The sequence below is a fragment of the Tetrahymena thermophila genome (assembly GCF_000189635.1).
Source record: "Tetrahymena thermophila SB210 genomic scaffold scf_8254431, whole genome shotgun sequence".
In the NCBI taxonomy this organism is placed as follows: Eukaryota; Ciliophora; class Oligohymenophorea; order Hymenostomatida; family Tetrahymenidae; genus Tetrahymena; species Tetrahymena thermophila.
This window is the reverse complement of record NW_002476212.1, coordinates 790,428-807,206: the sequence shown is the minus strand read 5'-3', so window position 1 is coordinate 807,206 and position 16,779 is coordinate 790,428. Positions and strand designations below refer to the sequence as shown.

General features: G+C 23.7%; 3 protein-coding genes across 3 annotated transcripts; 1 reads left to right on the top strand and 2 right to left on the bottom strand. All coding sequences in view use genetic code 6, as the record gives it.

Annotated features, from left to right (window-relative positions):
- Positions 1-562: 562 nt before the first annotated feature.
- TTHERM_00571940 (HSF-type DNA-binding domain protein) lies at positions 563-3,755 on the bottom strand (the record flags this gene model as incomplete). Its single annotated transcript, XM_001027700.1, has 7 exons — positions 563-1,866; positions 2,221-2,327; positions 2,382-2,500; positions 2,553-2,667; positions 3,022-3,104; positions 3,341-3,475; positions 3,681-3,755. 7 exons carry the CDS (start codon positions 3,753-3,755, stop codon positions 563-565), a joined length of 1,938 nt encoding a protein of 645 aa, XP_001027700.1.
- Positions 3,756-6,539: 2,784 nt separating this feature from the next.
- TTHERM_00571960 (hypothetical protein) lies at positions 6,540-11,055 on the bottom strand (the record flags this gene model as incomplete). The annotated part of the gene is made up of 10 exons (XM_001027702.1): positions 6,540-7,060; positions 7,197-7,527; positions 7,584-7,664; positions 7,730-8,041; positions 8,101-8,382; positions 8,716-9,388; positions 9,453-9,935; positions 10,012-10,209; positions 10,270-10,526; positions 10,681-11,055. 10 exons carry the CDS (start codon positions 11,053-11,055, stop codon positions 6,540-6,542), a joined length of 3,513 nt encoding a protein of 1,170 aa, XP_001027702.1.
- Positions 11,056-11,618: 563 nt separating this feature from the next.
- On the top strand, positions 11,619-16,259 carry TTHERM_00571970 (IQ calmodulin-binding motif protein; the record flags this gene model as incomplete). The annotated part of the gene is made up of 1 exon (XM_001027703.1): positions 11,619-16,259. One exon carries the CDS (start codon positions 11,619-11,621, stop codon positions 16,257-16,259), a length of 4,641 nt encoding a protein of 1,546 aa, XP_001027703.1.
- Between the last annotated feature and the right edge of the window lie 520 nt (positions 16,260-16,779).

Genomic DNA, 16,779 nt, shown 5'->3' with positions numbered 1-16,779 from the left:
TAATTTATTGAATAATTAAATTAAATCAATGATTTATTTAGATTAACTATTTAAATTAATTTCACAAAACAAAATAACAAAAAATATAACTAAAACGAAGATTTTTATATATAACATTTTATGTATAAATTTAATAGAATAAAAAAATTGTGATTTAACAATTAATTGGTTGGTATATAGGTAAATAGATATATAGATTATTATTTTAATTATTCATTTTGTTTTAGTATTATTTATAGATAGGGTAAATATAACTATTTTGAAAATTACATTAGATATATAATTAGTGATAAATGAATTATTTATTTATTTAATTATTTTGTGGTAATCATTTTAGTGAGTGATTTTATGAATTTCATTAATTAATTATTTTTTTCTTCTTTGTAATTAATTTATGTTTCAGCTTTTTATATCCATTATAAAAATAAATATTGAATTGTTTCAATAATTAATATTTGGTTTTTTCTTTGTTTGTTTGTTTGTTTGTTTGCTTGCTTGTTTTTGCTTTCGTTTTGAATGCTTTTTTATATTAAAATTGCTATTTATTTGATTGGTTACTTTCTCACATCATTGATTCGTTTAGTTTGTTAACTGTATCTTTTGCAAGAAATTCATCGTTGCAACCATCGATTAAATGTTGGTTATGGTTATTACCCATGTTATGATTGTTATTACTATTATTATTCAAATTGGTACTGTTATTTGTGTTACTTTGAGTATTGTTTAGAGATTCTTCTATCTTTTACTCATTTATAAATTTATGGAAGTCTTCCCATTAGGAATTTTATTGGTGAGGATTATTATAAAGAGTACTGGCATTTGCATTTCCATTCATATTAAAACCATGCAAACTATCATTCATATTTACACTTTTATTTAGAATTGAAGTTAATTGTTAAGCATCATTTGCTGCATTCAAAGACATGTTGGTAACGTTGTTTCTTTGTTTTTTTCTAATTGGACTAGAAGGCTAGTTTGTTGTTGAATGGGGAAGAGCTAAAGGTGGGTATTCATTGTTGTTGAAAAGTTTACTAAAATCTAATGATGCCTTATTATTGATGTTATTAGCTTCATTCAAATCACCAAAATTATTGAAAGCATTTGATGCTGCTAATTGTTGGTGATTGTTTAAGAAATCTTCTAAGTTAAAATTATTTCCAAATGCATTTGGATTAACATTACCAAAACGACTTGCAGAAATACCATCATCTTCTTTTTTGAATTTTTTACTCTTGCCCAAAAGTAAACTTTCATTTAAATTTTCTAATTCCTCTGGACCCAAGCCTAAGCTCATATTTGGATTGAAAGGATTACTCATCATCTTCTTTAAGCCGCGCTTCTAAAGTAGATCAGTTGAGCTGCTTGGATTCATTGTTGCTTGATTGATTTAACTATTTAATTCCAAGCTGCTTAAATCTTAGGTGCCTCCTTGACTAGTCATAAAGTTTTATAATTTAGAAAGTAAGTCTTAGTTTTACTTATGATAGCTATCAACAAAATTAGTTATTTGTTGGCCTTTTTACTATCCATTATCAGGGTTTTTTTTAGAATCGTGTTTGTTCTTTAAGTTAGACATAAGCTTATCAATAAATTTTTGAGCAAATTACTATCCGTTTGTAACCATTTACAACTAATTTCCATTTTAACTACTTAAGAGATTAGATGCATTCATGTTACCGCCATTGAAGCTGCTATTTAAGTCATTTATATTATTGTTATTGTTAAATTAGAATCCATTTAAACTACTAGCTATGTCATTACCTTCCCATCTTTTTGAATTAGCTAAATTACTTCTGTTAGCACCATTCATTATATCGTTTTATTCATCATTTTCATTATCTGATATATCTTCTTACTTCAAATAATCTGATTATAAAAGTTCTTCATAAAGTTAAAATAAAATAATTGTTAATAACTGCTGATATTCCAAATTAAGAAAATAGCAAATTATTAATTATTGTAAGGAAAGAAATTTCAAATTTTATTTAATTGATTTCTATATGCTTTATATAATCTAAAAACAACAAATAAAATCTCATGTTAACCTTTGCAAAATCTACTAACTTATTCACAAATTAAATCAAAAATTTTTAATTGACAAATTTATAAATTTACTAAATAGATTTTAAAAAATATTAATTACTGCTATCCAAATATGCTTTTCGAAAATTTAAGAAATCGTTACTTTCCTTACAAATAAAAAAACAAACTGTAAATTACCATTGGGCTTTTTTCCATTTAAAAAGGCTAACTCTGGGATTTGCTTTGGTCCAATGTAATTTAAAACTAAACTAAGTAGCTTTTCAATCTTCTTTTAAGACTTCTCTCTATAAAAGGAAAATAAATTCATAAATTATTTATTAAAAAGCTTAAATATTTACTTTTTCTTGTTGATTTCTCCCCATAATAACTTATTTTCTCCTAAAATTTGAGTATTTTAAGCAATTAAAACTGAGCAAGCCTTTTCAAGACTTTCTTGCTTTTATTTTAGTGTAACCATCTTTTGATAATATAAAATTTTAATAAACTTTTGTCATAGAATAAATGATTACTTCTTTTAAGAGATATTGAGTATCACTTGTTATTTTTTTTTACTCTTTTTGAGTAACAACAGCATCTTACATCTAAGTTTCATTTATTTTTCTTTTGATTTCACAGAGAAGATTTCTATTTTTACATAAATATTTGTAACTCTCAAATTAAAATTTTGTTACATGAATTTATAAATTTCAATCTTATAAAGGAGCATAAGAAAATTTTTTATTTTTTCCAAAATTTAGCAGAAAAATTTTATGATTGTGAAAGTATTAAAATGCATAATTTAAATATTTTGAAATGGAAATAGTAATTTATTCCAAAAATATAAAATTTTTTATTAGATAAGTAAAAATTATTCTTCACTTTATCTTTTTTTAGAATGAAAATAAAACAAATAAAAAAAGGATTTCATAAAATGTAAATTATTATTGAAGCACTCCTATTAATAAACTAATCAATTAGAATATAATTATAAAATATTACGGATAACCTCTTCTGAAAAGACGATGTCTCCATTCGTTTTCTTCGCTATCATGTCTCAACTTATGGAAATCATACATGTTAAGCTTTATTTTAAATAAATAACAATTAGAATTTAAATAAAAGATTGAAAATTAATTATTATTCTCTATCATCATGCATTTAACTAATTAGTTATCATAAGTATTCTCAAATATTAAAGCAATATTAAAAGAATAATTTCTTTTATTTAAAAATTATAAAATTTTCTGCAAATACTTTGCTAGGGACATGCAGCAAATTAAATTTTACTAATTCTAAAATATAGAGATGAAATAATTACCTATCTCACAAAGGAAGCAAAGTTATTAGTTTTGAAGTATTTGGGTAAAACCTTTTCTGCAAACTCATTAGGTTTTTTTACTTTGAAAGCTTTACCATCTTCGTTCCAGCTAATAATGTCAACATATTCAGGATTCTATTTATTTTTATTAAAAGTAATTGTTAAAAAAAGTAAATGAACGCTTTAGGTATTTTGTTAAAACATGTTGTTTGGTTTCAAAAACCTTTTATTTGCTTTTATGTACAAAATGCAATTGAATTTTGTAGAATTTTATCAATTGCTAATATTTTTATATTTTAATGAAGTGGTTCTTCTCTTTTTGAATGAAAAATGGCTTTACCTCTAAAATTTTGTAGGTCTTGGAAAGGAAACCAGGAACAGTATTATTATTTCTAGTGGAGTTTCTTTTGCGCATTTTACTACTTAATTTGCCTTACTTAATATGTTTTTATGATAGAATACTTGCTTTTTATTTTTCTCTTTGATAAGGTTTTTATCAATAATTATGAAAATCAATCTAATTCCTAAACGAATATTTATAATCTTTTTAGGTTTTTGTATGATGACAATTGAAGTCAATTAGTCGCTTATTTATTATTTAGCTTTAGTTTTTAATTTATTTGAACTTATTTATCATTATCAATTAATTACGAATTATCAATGCGCCTTGTTAATTAAATAATCAAAAAAAAAAAATCACTAGATAATATATCATTCATTCTATTAAGAGTGGGAAGAATCGCGGCTACTAATTTCTTCACTATTCATCTAATTATATTTTATTTACTTAATTTAATTTAAAAGAGGATTATTGCTTGGTACATTAATACAAAACTTCCCCTACCTTTCTACAAACTTTATAAAAATTTTACATAATTTGTTTTTGAATTGTTTTAGATTTGCATTCATTTTAATATACAAATATATTGATATTTTTTAGGACTTTTCATATTATTTTATTTTAGCAAAATCAGACTTTTAATACTTTTAAAGTAGATACCAAGCACTGTCTTACAGCATTCTTTAAATATTACTTAACATTATTGCTTTTAAATAATATTTACTTCCTAATTTTGTAATCCATTTTTTAGAATTTATCTAAAAGCCTATCTACAAAAATAAGTAAATAATCTAATCGCAGTTAAAAGTTTGTAAAAAATAATTTTTCAACCAATAAAATAATTTTAAGTTAATTTCAAACATTTCTTGACTACTAGCCAGGTTGGTATTTTAAAAATTTTTTAAATTGATAGGAAAAAATAAAAGAAATTTCATAATAAGTTTTATTAGATTTTTCAAGTAAAGCATGATAAAATAGAAAAATTAAAATGATAATAAATTTATCTGAGTTGCTTATTTGAAAGAGAAAAAGAATATTTAATGACAGCAAGCTAATTATTTATATGAAATTAATCGATTTTTGGTTTTAGAAAGTTGATATGATCAAAAACAAAAGAAATTTTCTAAACAATTTCTTAAATCTGAAAAAAAGATATGTGTAAGTAAAAAAATCATAATTAAAATTATTGAATGATCAAAAAATAATATCAAACAAGAGTTTATCAATCAATAAATCAATTATTTGATTACTTCTACTTCTATTTATTATTTATTAGTGGGTAGGTCTAAATAAAATTAAGCGCTAAAAATGGATATTTTAAAAAAAAGACAAATTCTTGTGATTGTGTAAAGAATTACTTTGATAAATACAAAAAGCTCTTAATATCATTAAAAATTGCCTAATTATCAAACCTAACTATTAGTACTTTGAAATGAAAAAAGTGTGGGGAATTTTCTCGAATCTTCTAATTTAATTTGATATTAATTCTTCTTTTCAATTCTGAAAAAATTTAGTATACATCTCTCATGCTTACTTTAATTTATAATTTAATTAATTATTTGACTGTTTGATTAATTGATTGATTTCCCTCCTAATTTTTATTTTCAACTTAATTCTTTTTGTATGTTCGCACCTCCTCTCGCCCTATGGAATTCTATACTTGCATTTTTATCCTTTTTAAGTTAAGCTACTTACCTTATTTCCAGCTTCAAGTTTTATACTTTAACTTGACATTTATTTACAATTTAAAATAATTTAAATATTTGGATAGAATCTCAATTTTAATTTCTTTTTCTTAAAACTAGTAAAATAAATTAATTACCCAACAATGAAGCAACATCTCAAAAGTTTTTTTAAAGAAAGCTTAATTTTTTATTTAACTTTTTAAGTAAGTTATACATGCATTTATATATTTTAATAAGCCATACTAAACAAAAAAAGTGTTGCTATTAATTTACCACTTCAAAATTTTAGATAAAATTAAAATATAATTAAATTAAAGTAATTTTATTTAATTAGTGATTGTAATTAATTATCGAGTTTTTTAATGCTTAGTAAAAGCAAAATACTTTCTGTATTTCTAATAATAAGTTAGTTAATTAATTAATTAATTATTTGATATGTAAATTCGAAACTTCCTTTTGATAAATTCAAATTAATTTCATATTTCAATAAAAATAAGTAAATAATATAATAAAAATTATACAATAAATGGATAATAATAATTTTTGCTTACAATTATAATTTTATTCTTAAATACTTTCTTAAGAAGAATTATTATTTTTTCAAATTGTAAATGTTATAATAATTTAAGATTAAAACAATCACATATAAATATAATACCTTAGCAGCTAACATATCAGCTAAGCAATCAATAGTGCTCTACAAACTTTTATTATTATATACATATTTTTCTCTTTTTTAAAGAAGCTTTGGTTTAAAATTTTAATATTTTTAATGAATAAATGAATGAGTGAATGTATGTATGAGCGAATTCAATTTATTTGAAATATGATATTAAATGAAAGAAAAATCAAAGAATTAAAAGAATAAATAAATAAAATAATAAAAAGATTTTTTATCTGAGCAAATCAGATTTTAAAAAGCTCTTTAATCATACATAAAATAAAGAACAAAAATATCTAAAAACTTTTGAATGATGTAAAAACTTTAAAAAGATTAATATATATTTAGCAATTAAGTTTTAAAGTAAGAATAAATAAATAAATTACATTCTTTATGTATTTTAAAAATACAATGATATATGTTGAAATAAAAATATGAACCCACAAATTAGAATTAATATTTTTTATATTTTATTTTTTTAGAAGCTCTCTAAATTATTTTTATTTTTAAATTTCAGGTAACAAATAAACGCTTAAACTCTGCTTAATTTGTTAATATTTATCTTTTTGCTTCATCATCGTTTTTATCTTCAATACTAAATACATAAGCTCCATTAGATGAATTTGATGTTATTATAATATACATATCAAGTATTGCTTTTAAATTATTTGCCACCATTACTTCTTAGTTAAGCTTTACTTCTTATTATATTATTGTAAGATGATTCTTAAAATCAAATAATATATTTCCTGTTGCTAAAGATGCAACATATAAACCTTGTCTCATCAATATAAACAAGTAAGGAATTCCAAAAGGTCCAAAATTCTCTACAACTGAGAAATCAATATCATCTACATCTGGAGATTCTAAACTAATCTTAACTTTTTTCAGACGGAATAAGTTAGTGTCAAACCTTACAAATTAAACATACACTCTATCGTGATCAATTTTATGAGGAAGAATTTATTAAATTATAACATATTTATTTCCGCTTATTGCTAGACATTTAGATACATATCCATCAACTAAATAACCTAATTTTAATTAAATCATGAATATATCAAATCTAAATTTTAAATTTTAGGAGATAAAAATTGTTTTGTGCTTTTATAAATTAATTCATTTTTGAATGTAAAATAATTTTTTAATTTTTTTTATTAATTTATTTACTGATATATTTTTCCTCAAACAAACTTTTAAATGTTTATTTTTTGAAATCCACACGACCTCTATAGAATATAACTTCTTAATCAGGCTCTTATGGCAAATTTTCAGATGATATAATAATGTCAGCTAAATCTTTTAAGCTTTCGCTTTAGTTTTTCTTTAGGTAAATACATCTTTTCTCATAATCCTAATTTTGAGAAATCAAACTTTTAAAGTATTATTTTCCTTTATCTTCTTATGAACCTGCTTGATTGAGATCTACACTTACACTATTAGGTCCATCTGCTTTATCATTTGAATTTTTTAAATTGTAACTCATAACCTAGCAAGAAACCTAATTTATAAATAGAATTAAAGTATCTTTAACTAGATTTATTTTTGCTTATTTACTTTGTATTTAGATTTTGGAAAGTAACCATCTATTTTGATTAGATACTAGTCTTTTTCATAAACCCAATAGAAAATATAGCCCTATAAATGATTAATTCATCTTAAATATTGAAAAAATTATAACAATTGAAATAATTGTTATTTACTTTTGAATCAATAGATATGAATGTTTCTGGTTTATTTAAAAATACTATTTGAATGATTTTCGCTTTATGTTCAACGAAGAACTCTCTAAATATATTAATATGCTTATCATGCTCCTCATTATGATTGTCAACAATTTCTAAAACTCTGGCATGCTCATTTGGAAATTCAGCTTCATTAAAAGTAATGATTGGACTATTTACTACATTATGAATAGGAAATTTATAGTTAATTCCTTTGTTAAGATCTTTGTTAGAATTGAATTTCATTATCAACCCCTTTTCACATCCCATTACAATATAAGGTTATAATCCCTTTATTTAAGGTAAGAAATAATAAAACAATTATCTAGAAATCAAAATAATAAATTTACTGTAAAAGTAATACCAGGATGAAAGCTACAAAAAACAATTTTTAGAATATCTTAACTGTTGACTTTTCCACTTCTAGTTAACATTTTCCAGTCAAAATTGTAATATGTCCTCATATTTAAAGTTGTTTCAAGTGTATTTTATTGCTTTTAATTTAATGATTTTAAATTTTAAGCATTAAAATTGACAGACATATTACCATCCTCATCTAATGCCATCAATTAACTCATATTATCAAAAGCAAACTCCAAATGTATTATTTTCTTTGAATTTTAACCTTCAACCTTTAAAATTTATTTTTTTAAAACATTAAATAAAAAATTAATAATTTTTAATCAATTTCTTAAACATAATCTTCTAAATATTTTTAAAAATCTTGAAAAAGCTTGAATTAAACTTGATTTAAATTTCATATTTTTTTGGAAAACATAATAAAAAAACTTTTTGCCTGCCTTCAATCTAATTGCAGCAACCTTAAAAAAAACAAATCCTAAAAACTTCATTTTTAAAAGAAATTATTTAATTTTTGAATAAATTAATAAAAGTATTTATCATTTAAATTATTTTTTCTGGAAAACTTAGCTTCAATAAAAAATTAATAAGAGTTGTTTGTTTACTCTAGCTATAAGCATAATATCTCCTGGAGGTGTAGAATAAATTTCAATTTATCCATTAGAATAGCCAATAGCTAGAAGTTCTTTGTTAAACGAAAGCGCTATAGCAGTGACAGTAAACTTCTTTTTTGGGTTATGCTATAAATAGGGGTACTCCATCAATTAAACATTTTCATTCCAGTACTCTATTTCCATTTAAAGAATTTACTCAGTTCCGAGAGTTTCAGTACATTCTATTTCTGGATACATTTGTAAAACTGTTTAGTCATCATCTTCTTATTATTCTTACTCTTCATCTTTTTTGTCTTCATCTGCATCTTTACCTTTGTCTTTATCTTTCTTGGCATCTTTACCCTTGGCCTATTTTTCTTTCTTTTATTTCTTTAATACTTCATCTATTTTTTCCATGTCTTTATAATTGAATGTAAATTTATCATCCTTTTTTTTCGTCATATCTTGGTTTCTTAATGAGTAGAAAATCTTGCTCAATTATTCCTCTGAATTACCTGAATTTCTGGCACCTTTAATAGCTCTAACAATTAAATTTAGTGAAATAGTTTTTGCCATTTAATTGACTGTTGCTATTTCAAATGCAGCTTCTCTTATAATCTTATCTATTACATTTTTAAATATCCTATCCCTCATTTCTACGTAAATTTAAGAATTTGTCATTGTACTATTTATTTATTTTAATAAAAATAAAAATTATTCACAAATGAAATATATTTTTTTTAAGATACTCTAAATTCTTTTGAATTCTTTTTGCTTTTTCTTAAAGGTATTGCTATTTCTCTCTTGTCGCAGCTAGCTCTGTTTAGTTCTCTAAATGCTTTCTGATAGTAAGCTCAATTAGCAAATCTATGATCATACGTGAAATGTAAACGTTTTCTGGATTCATTCTTTAAATCAAAGGCTTTAATTCTCCCTAATAAGGTTTATCATAGGGATCATAGCCATAAAACTCTTTATGATCATTTTTAAGAAATTCTATTCTACTTTTTCCAATCTTAGAAAACTTTTTAGCCCTTGAAACAATATCATCAATTGTTGATTCTGAGCGATATTAATCCTCATCTACATTTTGCAAGTTTTTTAAAATAAATTCCATTGGAGGGCCTTAGCCTTCTTGGATACTTGCTAAAAAATCTATTCCCCTCTTTTACAATTCATAATGCTATACTTTTTTTTTAAGTAGATTCTCTTATTTTTCTGCTATTTCAAACCTATAAAACAAAACAAACAAGATTTCATTAAAAAAACATAAAGAAGACAAATAAAAAAGATAGAATAAATAAATACCTCTAATCATTTAATTCTCTTTATTTTTCTTATATTTCAAGCTATACTTTTCTCTTTTCTTATTCCCTTCTTGCCTATATTTCTTTTAATATCAATTCTTTCTCCTTTTGATCTTACACTTCTGTATCTAATAATGCTTTGCTTAACAAAATTTTATCTTATTCAGACAAAAGATCATCTCCTTTTTACAATCCTGATCTAAATAAAAAAAATACTCGTTGAAGCAAATTTAATGCTTTATATCATATTTAAATCAACCTTTCAAGCCCTTTTTTGTATGCATTGTTCATCAAAGGATTTGAGACTTCTCTTTAAAGAGCCTTCTCTAAATATTTTTTTGTATTATTAATCCTATCTTCTTCTTCAGTTTATATCATATCTAACTCCATTTTAACTTTGCTAAACTTATCATTAAGTTTTTTTTTTTCTTCTAAAATTCTCTCAAGCTCAATTTTCTTTCTTACTCTGTTTTCTATTTCTTTTTCTTTGCTCAGTAAAAACTAATCTTCTAAGACCTAATAATTATATTTTAATCATTAGTTTATTCAAATTAGAATTGCTATGCATAAAGAATTATTTCCTAAAACTAACTCATCATAGTATTAATGATGGAATTTTTTTTAGAATTCAACATTTATCGCATATTAACAATAATAAAATTATACTCACTTTCATTTCAGTCTTTTATGATTCAGCAATCTTTCTTTTCAAGGCTATTAATTTATAAATTTCTTCTTAATCATTTTCTTTGGGCTCATTGACTAACTCTTCTAATCTGCTGGCTAATCTTTTCTATTCATGCTCTATTTTCTCAAGTTTAGAGATATTGATTTTTGCTCTTTATCTTTCTAATTCCTACTTTTTTTACTTAAATTCTTCATCAAGCTTTTATAATCTTTCAACTTCTTAAAATTCATTCTCTAATTCTTCTTCGTTTGGAAGCCTAAATAAAGATTTCCTAACTTCTTCCTCTATCTATTAATTTCTTTCTCCTGTATAATACTTCAAGTTATAATAGCCATTCTAATAATTTTAATCAGACATGATTTCAAATATTCAATTTATCTTTTACTTTAAATATTAGAAATATTCTGTAGAGAAATATTATTATTGGTATTAATTAATAGTTAAGTAAATAATTTATCAAACAATCATTCTCTAAACAAGTCAGCAATCTTTTTGATATTATTATTTTAAAAAAGTAACTTAATGGCACCAAACATAATGATTAATTTTTATTCAAATAAATTTATTTTTGATGAAAATTTATTTTATAAATGCTCATAAAATGTTAAAATTTTTAAATAATTTTAAATTTGGTTTAAAATTTAATAAGAGTTCATGAATATATTTATCATTAATTTGTTACTTTTTTAAAACAATTAAATACTGGAGATATTATGATTAGTTATCAAATCCCATCGAAAGGATAGATTGGCTATTAAATTTTTATATAAATTTGAAAATTTGATCAAAAGAAAAGAAAGAAAGAAGATAGGATTGTATTAATAGAAAGAAATTAAATAAATAGAGTTGTTGAAAAACAAAGAAAAAAGGTCTTTAATTTCAACAAAATAAGATAAAAGTATCTTTAAAAAAGTAGTCAAATGAGCTATAATTAGAGAGATGATTACGATGAGGAAAGATCTCTCAACGATGAAGAATTGGAGAGAAAGATTATGGCAGATATAGAAAACTTAGAATCAGATGATGAAAATAATTCAATGTTAAATATTGAAAATGGTTCAATTTTAATTGATGATTTGATCAAAAGGCAGAATGAAAGAATAAAGCTTGATGAGTTAGAATATGAAAAAGAAAATTAAAAATTGAAAGATTTTTTGAAAAATAATAAAGCAGGCTAAGAAATTTTTGATGATATTGACAGAGAACTGGCCAATGCAAAAAAATTAATTAAAGTTAAAGTTAAAAAAGATCCAAAACCTAAATCGAAGCCTATGTCTAAGACAGGCTCGAGGTAAAATTCAAGAGCTGTTTAAAAGAGAAAGGATATCGAATAATAAAATTAAATTATAAATGACTAAGATGATTATAATATCAATTTAAGAGAGCAGGATAAAGAATAAACTGCAAAGTCTTTGTCAAATTAGAACATTTAAATCAATTACAATGACTTAAAAAATAGTAAGATTTAAAATCAGAGCTATTAGAAAGATATAGAGCAATAAGATGCAGAAATACTTGATGGCTAGCCGATGGAAGATGATGATGCAACTGAGTTTTTAGATGATAGTGAGGATGAGGATAATGTCAGCTTTGTAGAGATTGTTGATATGTTCGGAGAAGTAGTAAAAGTAAAACCAGATATTATAACTGAATCATAGTATATAGAAATGAAAAAGAAGGCTTTGCTTGAAAGAGAGCAAAAAGCAAAAGAGATAGTTTTTGCTGAAGAAAAAATTAAAAGGGAATTTATGGCATAAGAGGGACTTTTATCAGATGAAGATAGTATTATGTCATAAGAATTTATAGAAGAGCTAAAAGATGAGCTAAGAATGACAACTCATGGGTATATGCTTAAAAATGCTGATGAGCAAATAGAAAACATGAAAAAGAGTAATTTAATTGATAGTATGGTAGCAAATAAAAATAATAGCATAGTTGGATTGAATAAAAATGGTAGTTTGCCATCATTGGCGAAGAATGGAAGTGTTGGAGGATTAATGAAAAACTCAAGGGTAGACGCTAAGAACAACTTACAAAATATAGAAATGACTCCTGAAGTTAAAAAGAAATAATTTTCAAGCAAATAAAATTTGCTCAGCTCAATTGAAAAATCTTAAACCAATTTGTAAAAAAGTGGGATGAGACAATATGAATTGATTATGAGTGGGCAAAAGGCTCTTAAAAGTAGTGTAACAGAATCAATTATTTTTAAGTAAGAGCTTGAAAAAAAATTGTAAGATAAATAAGATAAAATAAACCAAGAGAGAGAAATATATGACATGGAACACGAAGACCTCCTGTCACTTGAATATGAAGAATTTCTATAAAAAAAGAGTTTCTATTAAAAAGACTACAAGCTTCCTCCATAATTCGCTGCATATTAAGAATAACCAACTCCCAGTTTGAATGATATTTATTATGACGAAAATTAATTGAGGTTGTTGAATGTTAACTTCGGAGAACCGTTAAGTTTAAATGACGAAGGAAATATATTAACTAGAGATAGTCATTAAGTAAGTTTAGAAGAAGCTGTTAAAGTTGTAAATAGGAGGAGATTAGCTCCACCTTCATTAAGTAATAATAATAAGGTAAATAATTAAAAATCAGAGAATATTGTCCTAGGAGATTTAAGTTATTAAGCTTCTTATAATTTAACTGTGAGAAGTACTAATTCTAATTTGGTAAATAAGAATTAAGTCAATAAAAATAATTAGAATTAAGCTAAGATTCAAAATTAAATGAAAGATGAAGAAAATTCTTTATGTAAAATAACAATTCTTAGCAAGGATAAATTGAAACAATTTACTAAAGTAGAGGGAGAAGAAGGGAAAGAAATTGTTAATGCACAGAACAAAGTAATAAAAATATCTAAGCTAGAAGAAAAATAAGCTCAGTAAGCTATTGGATTCGAATCATTTATAGAAATATGTTTTAATAAGATGCAATTTTGTCATTAACAACTGCTTCAAAAATATGATAAAAATAATATTATTAAAGAGCTAACTAGAATTTTTTCTTCTTATTAGCCTAAACTTATAAGGTAGTTTTTTGATATAGAACAGGAAAATATATTTTAAGATGATGAAGACATGTTTTAAGAATCTTTTGGATAGTCGATATCGAATAATGCGTCTAAGCTGGATAGTGGAGGTGAAATCAAGAAATCACTAAAACAGTTTTTGCAGTTTGATATTTTTAAGAATTTTGAGAAAAAGAGGAGATTGGAATTAAAGTTAGAGAAATTAGGTGATATTGAAGGATTAGAAAGACTTCCTAACATAGAAATTCTAAGTTTAGCTGTGAATAGAATTGATAAATTAGATAAATTGAATTAATTGAATAGTAGTAAAATAGTTGAATTAAATCTTGCTTAAAATTAAATTACTGACTATAGTGCAATTAAAAATTTAAAGGAGCTCAGATATTTAAATTTGGAACTTAATAGAATAACTTAAATGGCTGATTTAAGCAGCTGCAAGCATTTAGAAGTGCTGAATTTAAATAATAATTAAATCAAAAAGCTTGAAAATTTATCTGGAAACAAGTAACTTCGTAAACTTTATCTTTTCAGAAACAAAATAGAAAGTATTGGAGATAGTTTAAAGCAAAATCTATTCTTAGAAGAACTAGATATCGGTAGAAACTAAATAGTATCTATAGATGGACTGTAAAATAACATTCTTCTAAAAAAGTTGGTTTTATATTATAATTTCATCAAAGAAATTCCAAAAGAGTTTTCTCTCATTTTCCTTGTGGAGCTTTACTTGAATGGAAATAAGTTAGAAAATATCAATGGGATTTAATATCTGCCTTGTCTTGAGTATCTTCATTTAGGCCACAACACTATTCAAAAAGTTACTTCTTTGCCTATGCTTCCTAACTTAACTACTTTGATTATTTCCTTTAACAAAATATAAAATTTTGAAAGTGTTCTTAATTTAGTAAGAGCATCACCTAATATAAAGTATATTGGATTTAATGATAATGACTTTGTCAAAAGAAATATTTCGGAAGATTTAAGGGATTTATACGATTACCTTTTTTTGAGATATCTCCCTAGATTGTAAGAAGTGAATCATCAGGGTATAGATATAGGGAAAAAGAGATATTTAGAAATGAGATTTAACTAGATACTAAAGCACAAAAAGTAGATTAATTCAAATACAATTTAGGCTTTTTTAAATGAGTTCGCAATCATAACAAGACAGCACACATTTATACAACAATAAAAGAGAAATCGATAAATGAATTTATTTGCTTAAAATATTACCTTTTACAAGTTAGACTCATCCTTCACGTTTAATCAACTAATTTAAATGTGGAGTATATCTAATTTATAGATTGCAAATTCAAATTCTTCTAGGCCTCCATCTTCATATTAATCATAATCAACTTATTCTTAATTAAGACCTTCTTCATCCTCATCAAATACTAATCAATAATCATATAAATAATCATAAATGGTAAGCTCCTAGAATATAATAACCTTAAATAACTCTATTTTCTTTCAAAAAGACTTCTTTGAAAATAAACATAAAAGATCAATTCATAAAATAAAAAGTTTAGGTTTTAAGTCTACATACAAAATTAAAAAGAACCAAAAATTTTACTTAAAAAATCTAAAGAAAATCATAACTATTTAAAAGTGTTATAAGGGATATTTACTTAGAAAAGTGGTTAACTTTAGAAAGATATTTGACTAAAGGTCTAAACATAAATATGCTATTATCATATAAAAAACTTATAGAGGCTACAGATTAAGAAAAAAAATGAAGTAAAGATTAGCTAGAGCAAAATACTAAGATGATGAAGATTTGCCAGAATTTGATGACGCTTGGCTTAATCAACCAATGGATGATTTTGATACAGGATTAAAAATACCTGAAAATTTCGATGTAATGTCATTTTTAAATCCTCCATCAATAAACAATAAATAAAATATAAATTAAACAAATACAAATAATTTTGTAAAGCACTCAGCATCTTAATCTTAACCTTAAAAAAATACTTTACTGCCTCCACTGTAACAAAAACCTTAACCTCTAATACAAAATAATAATTTTATGTCTAATGGTGTCCCTCTACCAACCTTAAATTAAAAACCACCTTCACCGTTAGTAAAGAAAAAATTACCAACAAAATCTGCTGTAGATTATGGTAATTTGTTAAACACCTAAAAGGCTAAATTGAATAACAGAACAGATGCTAATTCTGATTTTGATGCTCTATCTAATAAAGAGGATACTTTCAGCTAGTCTGGAGCTTCTATGAAAAGTGAACATATAAGAAAAAATGCTCATTCAATGGCATCTCCTTCAAATTCTGGTTTAATTTCTAGCAAAAAACAAAATTCAACAGGAAAATAACTTTAACCTTTAAAATCATACAAAGTCACAGAAGAGGAAAAATAAAAAATAGTTGAAGCTCACGGCTTTACTAATCCTGAACTTGTGTAGACTTTTGCCTATAGAATAGAAAGAATGAGAAAAAATAAGATAAAATAATAGCCGCTAACAGCAGAGCAGCGTTATGAAAAATTTTTAAAAGCATCTAAAAAATGAAACCAAATTAAAAAGTTGATTGTAAAAATAGAAAGAAATAATTATATTTAAATTATTCTTGCAATTTAAGTTTTAATTTCAAAAAAATATTCTATGTAATAATACAAAAAATTCCAATCAAAAATAGTTTTAAAATTTAAAAATAATTAATAATATGATAGATCTTAGTAAAGATACATATTTACAAAACAAAATAATCTAATCAATAATATGATAAATTTATGTTAGTTTAAATCTTTAGATTTAATTAAATCTATAGATTAATTTGAGATTAAATTATTTTCTTAAATCAACTGCAATTAAATATTTTACAGATTATTAATTTTCAAATTTCCTTAATAAAATTTTATTATTCATATAATTTATTTAACATTTTTTAGAAGTAAAATATTTTTTTAATCTTCTTAATTGTAATATGTATTATGAATTAATTCAATTGACTAAAATAAATACTAGATAGAACTTTTTATTAAAAAATTATTTATAGTAAAAATTTAGGAAAGAAAAATCATATAAATGA